Source organism: Leptosomus discolor, chromosome 12 (genome assembly GCF_034619465.1).
Source record: "Leptosomus discolor isolate bLepDis1 chromosome 12, bLepDis1.hap2, whole genome shotgun sequence".
In the NCBI taxonomy this organism is placed as follows: Eukaryota; Metazoa; Chordata; class Aves; order Leptosomiformes; family Leptosomidae; genus Leptosomus; species Leptosomus discolor.
The window spans coordinates 13,014,446-13,031,394 of record NC_141402.1 but is presented as its reverse complement, the minus strand read 5'-3'; the positions used below and the strand labels follow the sequence as shown (position 1 = coordinate 13,031,394).

Genomic DNA, 16,949 nt, shown 5'->3' with positions numbered 1-16,949 from the left:
TGGGCACTGGGAAACCCCAGCCACAGCACTGCTCGTCCCAGCATGGGATGTCCCAGCCAGACACACAGCCTACCTCTGCTCGCACCACGCTCCAAGCCTGTCCTTTGGGTGAGGCAGGCAAGCAAGGGCAAAGCCGCTGCAGGGACTTTATATGGCACAGCTACCCGCTAGGAAGCAAGCCCAGCTTTTGCAAAAAGCCTGCTCCCAGCAAGCCCATAGGGTCTGAGCCCCTTCAGCTGCCTCTCCCAACCGGCCTTTTAGCCAAAACCTGCTCACCTACAGCTGCTGCCTTTAAAGCACCACCCCTCTCTGATGGGCTTCACCTGCCACTGATGCCACCTCCCCTGCTCAGCACCCTCCTGCCCCACTACAGAATAAACACAAGTATCACATAAAAACCCAAGGAGCAATTTCTAGAGAAGATAATGCAATGCATCCAGCTAATTCTCTTTTGAAGGCTAAGGAGGGAATAGCAGCAGCCTTTCTCTCCAGACAAGCTCTTCACAAGGGGGGTGGAAAAAGAGGCAGCATGCTGAAAAGCAGATGGGGCTGATTTCTAATTGCTCCCACAGACGTGGTCATCAATGCCACCGTGAGGTTCTTGAGCAATGCTTGTGGGGTCAGGGCTGCAAAGGTACAGCTTGTAGAGTAGCTACAGTGTTTGGAAAAAAGTAAGAAAGAAGCAAGCTGTGTTTATTTGTTCAGCAGCAAATATTAATCTTAGGCATTTTTTCAGTCTCAGGGGTAAAGAACAGGCTGTGTCATCACAGGGGGAGAATTCCCTATAAAATCAAGCTGCCAAGAGAGTTGAGTCACAAAGTCCACATGCAGGTAGATGGTGTCCAAGGGAACTGGTTAAGGCAGGGGTTTGGTTCAGCTCAGCAAGGGGAGAGTGATGGGAGATGGAAACTAAACAGCTGGCACACAAGCACCTCTCAGGGCTCTTTGCTGCCTGTTTTCCCCTGCTGAAAGAGGAATCAAGCACAAGGTGGGCTGGGGCCATAACACCCACTATGCTGACATCAGCCAGGAAGCAGCAATAACTTAGAACAGCTTTTTAGGCTGGCCTGGATTATGTTAGAGGCCATTTCAGCCCCTGCAGCAGCTCAGGTGGCTTAAATCCGCTGTTGTCACTCCTCCAAGCCCAGGCGCCCTGGCAGGCTGCCATTGCTCGGAGTGCAAAGCTCAACCCAAACATCCCCGGAGCCTGGGGCAGTCCCTGAGCCTGTTCCTCCCCGCCAGCCCAAATGGCAGGCGGAGAGCCTCTGTCCCAACAGCGCAGGGCCCAACCTGCCCTGCTGATGCTCCAGCCTCTGGCCTCATCCTTGTGCGTGCTAGGCTTGGCTTGGGCTTGGTCACCCCTCCTCGGGGATGGTCCTTTTGCCGTGCACGTTGGTTCCCCTCCCCTCAGTCTGGCTGCGTTCTGCCCACCTCTGTTTGCGCTGCTCGAGCTTCTGGGACCAGTCACTGAAGCCCTCATCCTCCTCCAGCTCCGAAGTCCCAGATGGCTTAAAGTCATAGCTGAAACACAGCAAGAAGGAAAATGAGGATGAGAGATGCAAAACAACCTGAACCTGGCCTGAAAGAGCCCCAGCCTGATATCGTCCTTCTCTCCCTCCAGTTATTGCATCTTCTTTCCTCTGGCTGCTCCCAAATCCCACTGGAAGCCTTATCCTCTGTTAGAGGAAAGATGCCTTTGTCACGTGCTTAGGAGCACCCTTGTACAAAGGGGGTCTCTCAGGGCATCGCTGCAAGATGGAGAGGAAGAAGGAGCAGGTGTCTCCAGCAGAAGCACCCCGCTGCCTGCCTAGTCTCTGGGGCCACACACAGGCCAGCAAAAGACAAGCAGCACATCAAAACCGGAGAAGTGCACGGTTTTATTCTGCACCAGAGCTGGCCCGAGCTTGTTTGGACCAGAAGGTTTCAAACTCGGTTGCTGCTTGTCCTATGCTTGTATGCAGCCCCATAGAAAAGCCATCAGCAGGAGCTGGCCTGAACAGACGGCTGGATGAGGAAGGCATGAAGACCCAAAGATTAGGACACTAGCTCAAGTTCTGGGTGGGATCCTCACAGCTTTGAGCCCGTCACATGCACTCGCGCGACTCTGGCTCCCCACCCGTGATACCCTGCTGCCGTACGGCGCCACAGCCCTCCTGGGGCGCACAGCCGCCAGCACCAGCTGCGGGCTGGCCGTGCACGGGGGTTGTTGGGTCTTTCCTGTCCCTTTTCTTGAGTTTGCAAGGAGACTTGCCTTCTGGCCAGGTGTCCTGAGTGGGCAGCCACACTGCAAGCGCTGGCCTGAGAAGGTGGCTTCCCAGAGGTTTTTGGGACACAGTGCGGTCACATCACTCAGGAACGGGATTTAGGATGTAGGACTCGCAGATTAGTTTAAAACTCAGAGGTTCAAAATACGTAATAAATGTGGGTGAATATTTTCTTTGCTTTCCGGGGCTCTTAGGAGGTGTCAGGAGATTCTTAGCCTCCTCTGTGACCCTGGTGGCTTGAAATATGGGGTGTTTCTCTGAGATTCGGGAGTCTCATACTGAACTGACTGCAGGAGCTGAAGGTTTACAAAAACCACATGCCCTCACTAGGCTCACCAGGGAGGGTAGCAGGCGGCGCGCACCAAAAGTGGCAGCTCAGCCACAAGTTTGAGCACAGCCCAGCTCCTGCCGTGCTTCAGCATCTCCTTAGACTGCCAAGCAGTGATGCCACGTAGGTCTAGGACACCGCAGCCTGGGCTGAGTTATCTTCCACTGCATGTGTACCAGTAGCTTGTGGATGCCCTGGGGTAACACTCAGGAAATTTGATGAGCAGCCAGGACACGACTACGGATCGGCTGAGTCTCTGGTCAGGGCTTCAGGTGTTGGTGATGTCCAAGGCAGAATTGCTCTAGTATTTGCGGCCCCGGCCACAAACCTGTGCTCAGCCTATCAGAAAAGCTCTCAGGGAGCAAGGGAGACTGGCCAAATGCTGTTTGAAAACTGGTCACCTCTGCAAACACAGCCCCAGGAGAAGCACCAAGCCAGCACAGCCCTGTCAGCACCACTTCAGCTGACGTCCATCCCTCTGGCTCCCAAGGCCACACATGTCTTTCCTGCAAACCCACTGTTTTGCAGGTTATTTCTCTTTTTTTTTCAGCTGGGGGAAGGGAGGAGAGGACCTTTGCTCTGTCCCTTTGGGGCAAGGAAATGCCGAGGGTGGGTTTGCACAAACAAGAGTGACATGAATGGGATGAGTCCCAGTGTGGGAAGAGCCAAGGGAAGGAGGGGGAAGTGTTTACACAAGAGAGAGTGAAGCTTTTTGGGAGATTAATAGCCAGGGCTGACCCCATCTGCATGAGCAAGCCCAGGTGGCTGTCAGCAGCTGCAGAAGAAACCAAGGGATGGCCAGAGAAGAAGAAACATCCTTCTGCTGAAGCCTGGCCCAGCAAGCTCAAGCATTGTGGAGCAGGGAGCAAAATGCCTCATTTTAGTTGTTGTTCTTCTTGTTGTTGCCCCCTTTGCAGACACTTAAGCACTCAATTAAATTTGGGCAACACCAGCCCATGGGGTCACTGGAGCCTGCAACCTGGGTTACTGGGTCTGCTGCACGCTGCTTTGTGCCCGAGGCTGCTCACAGCTTCTCCCAGTAAAGCAGGGACCAGAGATCTTGTCTGCCATTTTAAACATCTTTACAAATTATTTTTCAGTCACTGTGTGAAGGGGGGTTGGGAAAAGCTAACGATTGTTATTACTTTCCAGAGCTTCTGTTTGCTTTTAGGGAAGACTGTAGTGGTTTTGTCTGCAAAATATCACTGGGTGTATTTTCCACAAAAGATTTTGAAGCTTCTTTAGACAAAAAAGAAAAGTCCTGAATAATTTTGAAAGTAACTGAGAAAAAAAGTGGAAAAAAAATAGATTTTTATAAATAGGTTTTGCTGTTTTTCAAGTAAAACAAAGCTGCTGATGCTTCTCTCTGATTGTAATCCCAAATCCTGCAACCACTTTTCCATTATGTTTAATATATTTAGAAATAAATTGAACACATAAATAGTGGGAAGACTGGGGTCTTCAAGACAGAGTTTGGCAATTTGGAGTGCAGACCGGTTTTTGTGCCAGCCCCAATGCTGCACAGCACCTGGGCTGCTAAACCATGGACACAGGGAGGCTGCAGTGGGATTCTGCAGTGGGATGCTGGGGATGTGACTGGTCATCCTACCCCTTCTCCAGGGGTTTCCTCTCTGACAGCAGATAGCTCAGCACCTCCATAAATGCCTCCTGAGCTATTTCCATTTAGGACCTGCCCCCTTAAAGCATCAAGTTAACTTTAACCCTTGGAGGTGTGAACTGCACCAGCTCGGGAGCTGCTCCATGCTCCCCACTGCCAGGGCGGCATCATCTGAGGGAGGAACAGGGAGCCTGGCCAGGAGAGGTGACTACTTGCTCAGCTGCCAGTGCCATGATCTTCTCGGGGTTTTACGTCCCATCCTCAGGGACGTGTATGTCTTTGCGTGTATCAGGAACTTCCATTAGTTTCGGTGTAGGATGATTCACAAGCTAAAATTTAACCAGGCACTGAAATCCCTGGTGATGGGGACTCCCTGCCTGAGCTCAGCCTTACCTTAGTTTAACCTCTCAGGGAAGTAAAACAGCCGGCCTCCAGCCAAAACAAAAAAAAAAAAAAAAAGAGCAAAGCAGGGATTCTGCCTTTTTCTGCCCAAACTAGAAACACACTATTTGTTAGTCTGGGCTAAATCCCACAGCCCAAACCTGTTAGGGAACTTCCACATCTCCCCAAACCACCCCAAACAACAGAGACACCCGCTCTGTGGATGCAGGAGGGGTTTGCTGCAAAGAGAGAGCGTGTCGCTAAAGGATCCATCCGCAGGTATTTCTTACTGGTTTTCCTGTGCTGGACCTGCGCTCTCCGAGCAGGAGACGGTGCCATTCAAGCCCTCTTCTGCCTGGGACCTCAACTGCTTCTCCCGCTCCCGCCGCCGCCGCTCTCTTGCTGCCTCCTCCTCGTCTTCCACGCTCCACTGCGCTGTCAGCCTGCCAAGACAGAGGGAAAACCCATCCTTAACGCCATCAGGCAGTGCCTGTGAAACCTGCCGATAATCCCCCAAGGTGCCTGGGCTCCCCCCCACAAACGGGGGGCTCCTGCAGAGGAGCGCTCCCTCCGTGAGAGGCAGTCCTCGAAGCGGCATTCGATCAGCACAGCTCCACAGCGAGACCGACCCATGTGCAAGGATAAGGTGGAACATAAGGACTGGGAGAGGGGTACAAGAGAACCTTATTCAACCCCCAGGAAACTGTGCTGTGTATCCCACTCCTCCCAGACCAGCCACCTTCCTGCGGGCTGGAAGCCCGCTGGGAAGCAGCATTCCCTGCAAAGCAGCTTTGCATCCCAGTAAGGGTTTGTACAGGGTCTTGCAGCACTTGCAAGAAATCCCACATCCCCACCTCAAGCTTTGGCCCGGGGAGGGTGAGATCTGCACCCTGAGGGTGAGTTTCCTTAAGCAGCTGAGCTGCTCCTGCCTGACCAGCTTCCTTCCTCCCTTTCAGAGAAGAAAAACCTGCCCTGGCTTCTCCCAGACGTCTTAGCCGCTGGGATAATAATGCTTCTGTCAGCAGAACAGCCTCTCGCATCCCCGAGGAAACGATAAGGAGGCTGCCACATTCCTCCTCCAGCGATAACGCCAGTCCCCACACACGGGATCAGCTCCTACTCCACCGCTGGCAGCGCCAGCCAGGGTGCGGGCAGAAAGGGACACGCCACCACAGCGTGGTCACCGCTCACCCAAAGGGCCTGCGATGGCAGCTGGAGCAGGGCAGGTCGGCCTCATGGTGCTCAGGGCTGATGCTGGGGCAGATGCTGGGGCAGGTGCTCCCTCACCATACTCACCCCTGGCTCATCCAGGTCCAGAACAGACCGTGAAGGCTGTTTGCAGGCCTGCTTACAGAAATGCTCCTGTGCCAGGCACACACATGGCAGTTGGGAAGGCAATCTCCTGCCAGCAGCAGGACCCAGCCCGACCTGCGCCTCCCCCCACTTCGGGCATAGCCCAAGGACTGCAGTCCCTATAGGATGAGCCTGTTCAGTGGGAGATACCATGCAACATCACTTCAGGCTGGGGCAAAGAGCTTGTGGCAAGGAAAAGGAAAAGAAAATGAAGAACACCTTAGTTAAGACTTGTTTCAGCCCAGTTTGAGTGAACGAGGGGCTGGTTTCAGCTGACTCCAGAAGTGCCACTCGGACAGCCTGCCTGGCTTTGCCCACAGCCTGGACTACGAACCATACGAGGGGGCCTCACTTCACCAAGGGCCTCACCAAGATGCTCTTTTCATTTGAGCAAAGGAAAGGGGGAAAAGAACCTCACGGTGGGATTGAGACATTTTGTTCAAGAGAAATTTGTCTAATTACACTATGAACCCTGTCAACCTTTCCAGGGGGACTCTCGCTCGGAGCCTATTTTACTCTGCGGCACCGGCAGGACTGCCAAGCTTAGTCTGGGTAGCATCCCTTTGCAGAGTGGTCCCACCACCACCACCCTGGTAGGAAGCTGGGGGTGACCCCGCATCCCTGCCCTCCCAAACTCCCACCTCCCCCGAGGCAGCAGAGCTGGGATGCGGAGCCAGATGGAGATAGGTCGCCTATCCTGCTGAGCCCATGGGGGAGCGGGGAATGAAGCAGATCCCAGGACCCGGCCAAGAGACCGCTCAGCTGCCTTGTAAGTACAGCCTGGCTTCCTTTGGGTGGGGTCTTTTTGCAAGCAGCAAATGGAGCTGCCCTTTCCCCTTCTCTCCACTCGTTGCCCTTTACCACCTTGCTCTTCATGGGGAACAAAGCGCACCCGAACCGGAGCTGGGGCTCCCCTCCTCCCTTCTCTACTCATCCCACACTCCTATTTATTGTTTTCCCCCAGGTTCCCATAGAAACCCTTGTCTGTGGGCCTGGCAGGAAGCCACCCTGTTGTTGTGGGTTTTTTTTTAATATATAAATGAAGTCATTCATTAAACTCTGCCACGATCTCCCTCCCTTGTGCGACAGCTCCAGATAGTCTCTGATTCGGAAAGGCTCTTAACCCCCTCTCGCCCGTATTGCCCCAGTTACGAGAAGCAAAGTCCATGTTTATGCCAGAACAAGTTCGATTTCAATTTCATTCCCTCATCCCCCTCCACCAGCTCCTTGGGAAGTGGCTGCAGAGGCAGCGCTGCACCAACCCCCCGGCTTGGCCGGGGTGCCCAGGGGAGCCCAGAGGGGGGTCCCTTCCGAACCACGCGAGCTTTCCGCGGTGCGAGAGCGATGTTGGTTGGCAGCCCTCTCGCTTTCCCAGTTGGATGTGACTAACTCTCTCCCCATGACCTCACCGGCTCGCTATTCCGTCCCTGCATCCTCCGAATGGGCTGAGGACAGAGCTGGGGGCGACCGTTTTGGGGAGAAGGATTTTTCTGCAAAAGCAGGGAAATATCTTTCCCAGCTCCCTATGCCACAGAGCATACTGGCCTCCCAGTTGCCTGCCACCGTGCTGGGATGCAGTTCAGACACACTGAGCGTCGTGGCAGGGCTGCAATGCTGGGAGCTCCGTGCCTGCTCCTCTCAGCAATAAGGGCTGTGGATAAGGCCCCCCACCAAGCCCCCACTACCCTGGGTTCGGAAATGTCAGCACCCTTCATTGAGCACCTAAAATCAGTTTATTAGCAGATACAGAGCTTGCTCTCATGCTTAAACAGGCTGGCAGCAGAGCAAAGTTTAATAAGTGATGCTTTGGGGTTCAGTAGTCACACCAACAAGCAGAGAGAAAAGGATGATTCCTTTTTGACTGACCTAGCAGCACAAATATTTGTCTTCAGTGAAAAACAAACAAAAAAACCCCTGAAACAAATAAGAAATTAAACCTTGCCAAAGTCCTCGCGTTTGGATCAGCTACAAGTGTTCGTTGGACCGCAGACAGAATGCACCATTTCAATTAGGACAATCCCAAGTGTGAGGAGGGGGTCAGCTGGTAAATTGCCTTTCAAAGCAAAAAGGTGGAAAGATTTAATTTCCAAATGGTTCCGTTTTCTAAGAAGGGGCCGCAGTCTCCTGTTTGCTCTAGTTGCTCGCAGTCACATTTGGTAATTCAACGTGCTCAGCCCACACTGGTGTTGCAAAACCATCTCTCCCATTTCTAGAAAGAATTACCTAGTGCTTCAGCATCTGGCTGATACCACATACCTCTGCTTTCACCTCCAGCCAGCACTTTCCCAGGTTGGTCCCAGGCTGGGGAAGTTTTCGGAAGAGGCAGGCTCATAGCTGCCGGTGGGACTGAGAGCTCCCCACTTCATTTCACCCAACACAGGATGGGGAAATGGAAAACAAGAAGACATGAAGCTCAAAGACTTGAAAGATGAGCTATGGCATGCTACGCCCCCACATCCAGTCAGCTGCCAATGTAGAAGGATTTTCATGCAAGGTGAAAGGAAATTCACCCCTCACACAAACATTAGGGGGTTTGGAGAAGGGAGGATAGAGAGACCGCTTTGTTGCCCCAGCAGCCAGGAGCTGCAGCAAGGCTTGCTCTGGCAAGATCTCACCACAGGGCCAGGTCATTTCTCTTATGCAGTCGCTACATCTCTGCCAACAGCTTTTGGAGGTCTTGGTTTGAGGCAAAACACTCTTTGGGGAAGGCGCTTAGCTCTTCCTGAGGAGGTGCGGAGGTCCCGCAGGTCTAAGGATAGGCTGAAAGCACCTCGGCTCAGCTTTGGCCACGGAGTCACAGCTTGCCAAGCATCTGGGATGCTCAGACTTCTGCTCTGACTGGGGCTGGTTGCCCATTTCAGATCCAGCTCTTGACTTTACCTCCCTCCGGACCCCCAGCCAAGGGAGGGGTTTTATTTCCATTTGCCCTACGAAACACCTCCTCCTCTTGCAGAATGATACAGGCACCCGCGCTCTGGCTGCATCGTTCTATATGGCCACGAACGCCCGCTCCAGACAAGGCATCATTGCTGGAAAGGTCATGTTTCCTTTGGGCAATTCCTCACCGGCACTTGAGGAGATTATAATATTCAGGCAAGGGAAATTTCTGGCACCAGATGAGCTGTGTTTAAGGGAAACGCTGCAGACTTGAGGAGTCTTTTGCATGGCCGACGGCTCAAAGGAAGCTTTGCTGGCCCAAACCCAACCTTCAGCACTAAACCTAATTCCAGAAAGGAAAATGAAATGCCTCCCAGAGGCTTTGGGCTTTGCAGACCTGTGCCAGAAAAACCCAGGAACCCTCTACCAGCACACTGGACATTCCTGTCTCCTGAGCTCGCCGGGGTATCGGGCCAGGACAGTGTTGACTTTGGTTGCTGCCTTTGTCGGGTAGGCTACCCCCGCAAAGCCAGGGTTCACAAGGGAAGAGGTTTTGGGAACAGGGTTTAGGAGGAGCCATGTGCAACCCCTGGCAGGATCGCTGCTGTTTCCCAGTAGATATTTTGCCCCATCACCTGCAAAAGCAACAGCATCTACCACCACTGAAAATATCACCTGCAAGAGATGGGGCTGCATGAACTAGAGAAGAATTGGGAAGGGTAGCCCACAGCAGCCATCCCGTTGACCTCTCTGTTGAGTTTAGGGGAAAGGGCGATGCCAGAAACCTATGCAAGGGACCTTCCCCTTCCCATGTAATCCATTGCAGCCTCCGTTGCCTTGTCATGGTGCCAGATACAATATCGGTGCAGAATCCAGCCTAGGACTGTCAACAAGTTCATCCTGCTGCCAAGTAGAGCTGCCAGGCTTTGTTTCATATTGTGTTCGTCTATCACTCATTTATAAAGAGCCCAGACACGATTGGCAAGGGTATGGAGATGTACAGCTCGCCCTGTCACGTGAAATGGAAGAGGACACCCTCAAAAGGCTCCAACAGAGCACCTCCCTCACCTACTTGACCTTCTGCCAACAAATTAATCACTTACTAATCTCTTATAAACGGCATATAATGAATTTGCGTGACTGAGTCAGTACACTGAAATACCCAGATAACACCTCCGCTCACATCATTCAGGGCAACTGGTGTCAGACCACAACAGAAGTCATGGCTGAGGACATTTGGCATGCAATGTATGGTCATGTTGCCATGGCTCAGTTTCTCTCCATCCCTGCAAATCACATACACCCTGGCTCAAAGCAGCGTTCCAAGGAATGCCTCGCACTGCAGGCACCAGTGGTAGGCATCCGAGTTCAGCATCTCAGCCCTTTCCAAAGATCCCTCTAAGACCCAGGTTTACCTCCACCTATCAAGACACCTTCAGAAACCTGTCCCTAAGCCCAAGAGCTTGTCCAAGGCCACCACAAAGCCAGGCAGACATAGGGAATGGAGCAGAGGTCCAGCTGGCATCCCGACCCCCTGATTAATGCTCTGCCAAGAGGGTGCTGCTGAACACCAGTGACCACGGCTGTGCTGTCTGACACCAGGGGACACGGTCTGGCAAAGCGTCTATGGCACAGCCATCACCGAGTCAGGCAACAAGCAACAGTTATGCTTCTTGATGGATGTTGTCTGTGGCTTAGGAGTAAGGCAGCTTGATAGCAAAGACTGCAGCTGGGTAATCATCCCATTGGATAAGGAAGGGGGTGTGGATAGCAGTACGATACAGGGACACTGGGAAAAGAAATCAATTAAAAAATGATTATGTCACAGCCTGGAGTTTATTTCAACCTAGTCTTGGGGGACATGGTTATCCCAGCTCTGAAAGATCAGCTTGTCAGTTAAAGGCAGCCAGAGATGCTTCACAAGCCTCTCCCTCCCATACATTCATGTAATTCCTCAGCTGCATTGCTCCGTTCAGAGTCCAGGCTACAGCGTTTGAACAGGGGCAGGGGGGCGAGGAAAAAAGCACATATATATGCTTCACCCTCAGCCTTTTTCTCATACCAAGCTTCCCCACCCTGCCCGTAGCTGCGCAGTCTCAGCCACGTCTGCCCATTTCTCCTATAAATCACAGCTCGCCTGCAAGATGCGGACAGCAGGACAGAGCCCCTTCACAGCCAGGGGTGGGCAGACAGCCTGTCCCCACCGACCCACTGGAGCTGGGGGTGTGGAAAGGCATCCCTTACGGAGTGATAAGGACACGCCGTGTCGTCTAAACAGAAGATGATATGGCCAACCTTTCATCAAGCAGGAATGGAAGAAAGACCACATGCAACATGGCAGAGACCTATCTCCCCCTTAAAAATAAGAGCAGGTCTTCTTTTTTAAATGAATCTTGGCTTTTCTCCACAGAAGCACATTCCATTTCTGCCCAAAGAAGGATGTGCAGATGTGCGGCCATGCATCTACATGTGCCAGGTATAAAACTCTGACTGGTTCAGCCTTCATTAAATTCCGTGCAAAGATTGGCCTGTCACTGTGGTGTGATGGGCCTGGAAAGCCCCAAGCTGATAATTTACTGCCTCCACAAGCAAAACGAGAGACATTTGAGAAAGCTGGTGGCTAACAGCAGGAGCAGACCTTGGAGGAGGGATACAGGCAGGGCTGGTCCTTCATCATAAGCCTCATCTGTCCCTTCCTGCCTCTTGCAAGACAGCGGCTCCAGAAGAGCACAGGGGATGGTCCGTGCTTCCAGACACCATGGGTGATGCACAGCCCACGCGTAGAGGCATGAGGCAGCCGATGGGAACGACTGCTTCTTTTTATTATTATTGGTTTTAATCATGGCAGACAGAATCCCAACGAATCCCTTACAAGATGATGGATTGCACCCCCAGGACCATGGGTCCTTAGCACACAGATAGGCTGGTGCGGTAATGTATTAACATCACCGGTCAGGAATTTGGCAGCGGGGAGGAAAGAGCTGGAGTTCGAGCCCTCCCAGCGCTCCACGGTATTCAGTAGGTGTGAGAAATCGGTGCTGCGTACGACCTCGAACCACAGCCCTTTCTCACGGTCTCTCCATCTCAGGTTCAAGAAATCGGAGGTTTTTTCTAAAGAGCAGGAAATCTGGGCTCTGTTTTTGCAAGGGAGAAGCATACCAGAGGAGAAAATAGACTTGTCTGAGAGGTTCAGACTGTCTTACCCTTCCTTTGTATTTTATATATTTATTTGTATTATATTTTATATAATTTATATATATTGTATATATAATATATACAAATATATTATTATATTTGTATTTTATAAGCAAGCTTCCATAGCCTCCCTGCCTTGGCTACAGTCAGGCAGCATCCTTCTTGATATGCTTATGCTGGAAAACAAGTCCAAGCCTAAGGAGGCAAGCAATAGCCTTAACCCTGCTTCAAGCCAGGATTAAGAGTGAGAGTCGTACCAGGCGTGCTGCTTTTTATAGCACTGCTAGCTTGACCACAAGTCCTTCATTTTGCAGCCCTTGGGGCGACATGGTCCCCTCAACCCCTGCAGCTCCCAGCAGCAGGAGGGAGTTTGCTACCCGAGCACTGTCAGGAGGCAGCCAGGAGGCCGTGGGAACGCTCTGCTCCGCTCCCTGGGAAAGCTGAGGTTCTCCTCGATTATGGCCATCGCTGATGAGTTGCGCTGCAACAGGAGCCGGAGTCAGCAGCAAGCCCTCAGTCCCTGCTGCGCTAAGGCACTGTATCTTCAGGAGAAAAAAAAACAGTCTTTGCCCAAAAATACTGATTGCAACTCCTGTGCTTAAGGGCATGGCCACCCCAGCATCTTTCTGTGGGACAGAGGAACTTGGCAGCCCTGGTTACCCTCTGTCTCTCTGCCCATCACAGAGCTGAGGGATGCTGCTGCTGCTGTTTGGTGCCCATTTGAGCGTTCTCCATAAAAAGAGTGAAGTCATACAAATGGTGGGAGAAGGTAAAAAAGGAGTCTGGAAGCTGAAAATTTGTTCTTACACATTATGCCAGCTGCAAAGCCTCTGACCTCAGCACCCCTATCGAGTGCCCCTTCCAGCTGAACCACCTTCAGATACATGGTGGTCCTTCTCCACGCAGCCAGAGGATGAGGATAACCTGCAGCTGCAGCCTGGAGGGGCTCAGACACTCACTACAGCTTCCCAAATTTCCATGGGCTCAAGTTTGGGCCCAAAATACCCAATTGCTTGAGAGCAGGTAGAAGTCTGAGACAAGCAAGGCTAAACGCCAGTAAAAACCATCAGCTGGCTTCTGGGAAAAGTCGATGGTAGGTGGAGTGCTTCTGAAGAAACAAGCCCCAGGGCTGGGAAAATCTGGAAATGGATCTACAGGGTACTCAAAGGGGATGGATGAGCCACTGCAACTGGACAGAGAAGGATGAGCTGCCCTCCTTGGAGTAAAAGCAGAGGGTGGGCATCACATGAAGCACCCAGAGAGGTGGTAACAGCCACGCACTGGCTTGGCCCCTTTACCCCCACCCTGCCCCATGGCTCAGCTGGGCTGCAAAGCCCAGGGTCCCTCCTGGCTTGCAAAATGTGGTCACATCGCTCTGCAAGCAGCTGGCACCATCAAAGCCACGCTGTGATGTGGAAAGTCCCCTGGCATGCCCTGTCAGTGCCGGGCAATCAGTCTGGCCCAAAGGGCTCTCGCCGCTGCTCCTCCCCACCAGCAGTGTCTAGTTGCCTCTCCCTTCCCATCCACCCTCCACTTGTGGAGTTCACAAGGGTGCCCATCAGCTCTGCCCTGTCCCCAGTGATAGGACAGAGAGGGATTTTTAAAAAGGCCACTAAAAAAACCCCATAAAAATAGGGAGGAATCGGAACAGGGCACACCATGGTGGGTAAGCCCTACAGAGACCACAGGCACCTTGTGAAAGGTTGAGGCACCATTGCAAAGCATGAATCGCACCAGTGAAGGCCCTGTGGCCCCTGCTGTCCCCATGCCAGCACCCCTCCCTCCTCTCCCCACACAGCAGTCCTGCTACTGGCTCATTCCTGCATGTTCATGTTCCCCGTCTCCCCCTAAAGAGTTGCCCCACTTCTTCACAGCAAGCTTTCCTCACTCCCCGTATCTATCCACAAACCAGGGAGGTGGAGTAAAGAGATGCTGCAATAGCCCCCAGAGGCAGTAGCTACCTCCCAGGCAACAAACCATGCCCAAGACCATGTCCTGGCATCAACCACCCCCAAAAAAATTGTGTGTCCCCCCTTCAAAGTGCCATCCAGCCCTCCCAAGTGCTTCAAGCTCCTTATTCCCAGCTCAGCACTTGGGAGGTCAAAATAGAAATACTGAAGTATCATCTTCCCTGCTGGGATACATCCTGGCAAGCTCCAGGAAATATCACAGGCAGGCGGAAGGGAAGGCATCCCGCAGAGGTGGGCAAAGCCCTCGGATCCCCATCAAGCTAAACACTACACTTATGATGTACACCAAAATTCAAGGAGTCTGGGGAATTTTAAATCTACCACTAATGCTGGGAGACTCTGAGCATCACCAGGGCATTGCTCAACAATGCAGCAGTGCATCGTGGGGAGAAAGAAGGGGCCATGAAGCAGCCTTGCTGGCATCTGGGCCGTGAGTGCTGGCGTGGGCTGGAGGCAGAAAGCATCTCATCATGTATGGCGGGCCAAAACACAGGGGCGTGCAAGCATGATTTCAGATCTCACGGTTTGGCTTCCCATGTTAATGACTCCACAGAAGATAAAGAGGCAAAAGTCCCATACTACAGAGGAAATAATGAGGTTTATCACCCAATCTAATTTTCTGACTCGTTTTCTTCCCCTGAGAATCCTCAAGATTCAATACCCCTTCCCCATAGCATTATTTGTACTTCAGACTCCACGGCGTTGCAAAGACATGTAATTATAGACACCCGTTTATTTGTTGCCTGTGCAGCAGCCATGCTTTGGAGCCCCTGTCCTGAGCCAGGTCCCCCGTTGTGCTGGGAAGCATACAAGCGGCGTGCAAGAAAACTGTCCTTTCCCCCGCAAGAGCAGATCGCAACTCACTTCCTAATGACGCCCAAGATTCTCCCACATGCTGGATAAAAACCAAATCAGCTGAGAAGAGAGCGGTAGTGCTTCTAATGCACGTCCATCTGCATGCAAACTTCACCCCCCGACTGCACACCCCAGCCAGGCACCGACAGCCCAGCTACGAGGACGCGGCTGCAGCAAGCCACCGCAGCCCTTGGCGGGGGCAGTGTCAGCCGAGGGGCCCGATAATCCAGTTTCGAGGAGCGGCACAGCTGATTTACAGAGAGGCTGATTTGTAGGTTAATTAAACAGCCATATTCTTTTGTGAAGCACTCAAGGCTCGATAAATAGAGGGAGAGTAAAATTCCAGCAGGAGCAGATAACGAACTGAATGAATCGCCATGACAGGCGCTGGATCCCTATCTTATTTATAGGAATTCATTAGAAGGATAAGGAAAAATAGACCACGATAACAGGCTAGTGTGGCTCATGTTTGGAGAGGACTTTAAAAAACACAAAGTCTTGTGGGCATGTGAGGGATCACTGCTGTTAACATGCTACAAAGGGAGAAATCTTTCCCCAGGGATATCCCAATAGAAAGACTGTGCCCGAGGAGGGGAGTGCCTGGGTATGTGGTGCAAAGGAGGGGGGCAGATAACCCTGCAATTCCTCATTCTTCCCCATGCCTTTCCCAGGTGATTACTCAGCCACTAGTGCTCTGTGGTCCAAGGCATAACCCTGGCTCTTTTCAGCCTCCAGCCTTTCAGACGTAAATGGCACGCGCCTGCCTGCGCTGCCTTCAAAGCCAGTGACAAACAAGGGAGGGCTGGGAAGAGGGGAAGGATGTTTCCCAGAACGCTTCAGCCTGCAGTGCCTCTGACATGGCCTGCTGCTCTCAAGTACCCCAACCCACCCCAAAGCATGACCTAAACCTGTCAGCACGGTCAGTGGAAAAGCCATTTCATGCAAATTTGGCACCTGGGGCCGATGTTCAGGTGATGGCATCCAGGCACTCCTGCTCTACACACAGGCACGCGCCACTTTGTCTGAAATTCTGGAGTTTTGTCTCAAGCACAAGGCTGAATGCTTAAGCATTGTGGGACTCAGCTCTTCAACCCAAAATCCACAAGACTTTTACGCTGGTTTCAGCTCAGGATGCCTTAACCCAGCTATAGGAAAGGCAGTCAAGCAGCTCCCTTGGCTTAGCAATGCTCAGAGAAGGTAATTCCCTGGTTATCCCTGCTGATGCTCTGCAGCAGGAGCAGCCAGGTAAATCTTAGCATCACACCGAAATCCCCAGTGCTCACGAATATAGCTCTGAGCAGCCGTTTTCCCTCTTGTGCTCCAGGTCACTGATGCACTCAGGCACATCAGAAGAGCCTAGGACCTACGCAGCGTAACCGCTTTGCCTGCAGTCACCTTGGGACAGATAAAAGCAGAGCACGGCAATCTTGACAGCAATGTATCTTCAAGCCAGGAGCCTCAAGCCATTCCCCGACTGAACGAGCTTGTGCACACACCCGAGGTGGCAGGGCTTGCAGAGCCAGCCCCACGGCCAGGCTTAGGAGGAAAACTGCTCTGCGAGAAAATGCAACTGCAAAGCGGGCTGTGCTGTGCATGCAGCAGATCCTGCCTATTCTCCTGTTGACTCCTGTGAGCATTAGTGGGGTTATTTGGGAGTAAACCATGGATGAAATCCCTCACACGTCTTCACAGCCCATCTCCCTCCAGGACTGGAAAACACAACCACAAAGCCAAACCTCAGCCAGATTAAGCATAATAACCCCACTCAGGACAAATGTCATCCCAGAGTTCCTCTGGTAAAAGCCCCTATGAGTCTCTGGGACCAGAAGTCCCCTGTCCACAGCAGGAGGAACTGGGAGACACCATTAAAGAGAGGAAAACACCCCCAGCTTGAGCTGTGCCAAGGACAGCTCTTTGGATCCCCCTTTTTTTGTGTATCAGGCACATGTGCTTCCCCCTGCTCCCCCCCATCTGCCACCCTGCAAAATAAGTTGCCACACAGCTGTGGGCAGGTGACTCCCACCCCAGTTCATTTGCCTGTCACTCCTCAGTACCAGCTGGCCCCAAATCTGAGCCCATCCCTGCCTGCTGCACACCCACGCGGAGGT

The 16,949-nt window shown here is 52.5% G+C and overlaps 1 protein-coding gene across 1 annotated transcript in view; it reads right to left on the bottom strand.

Annotated features, from left to right (window-relative positions):
- Positions 1 to 16,949, bottom strand: part of LSP1 (lymphocyte specific protein 1) — a 51,437-nt gene that overhangs the window by 20,097 nt on the left and 14,391 nt on the right. Inside the window, exons 2-3 of the mRNA XM_086472126.1 lie at positions 4,882 to 5,034; positions 1,432 to 1,521 (exon numbers count right to left, since the gene is read on the bottom strand). Coding sequence (XP_086328252.1) covers positions 1,432 to 1,521; positions 4,882 to 5,034 — 243 coding nt within the window. The remainder of the gene's footprint in view (positions 1 to 1,431; positions 1,522 to 4,881; positions 5,035 to 16,949) is intronic.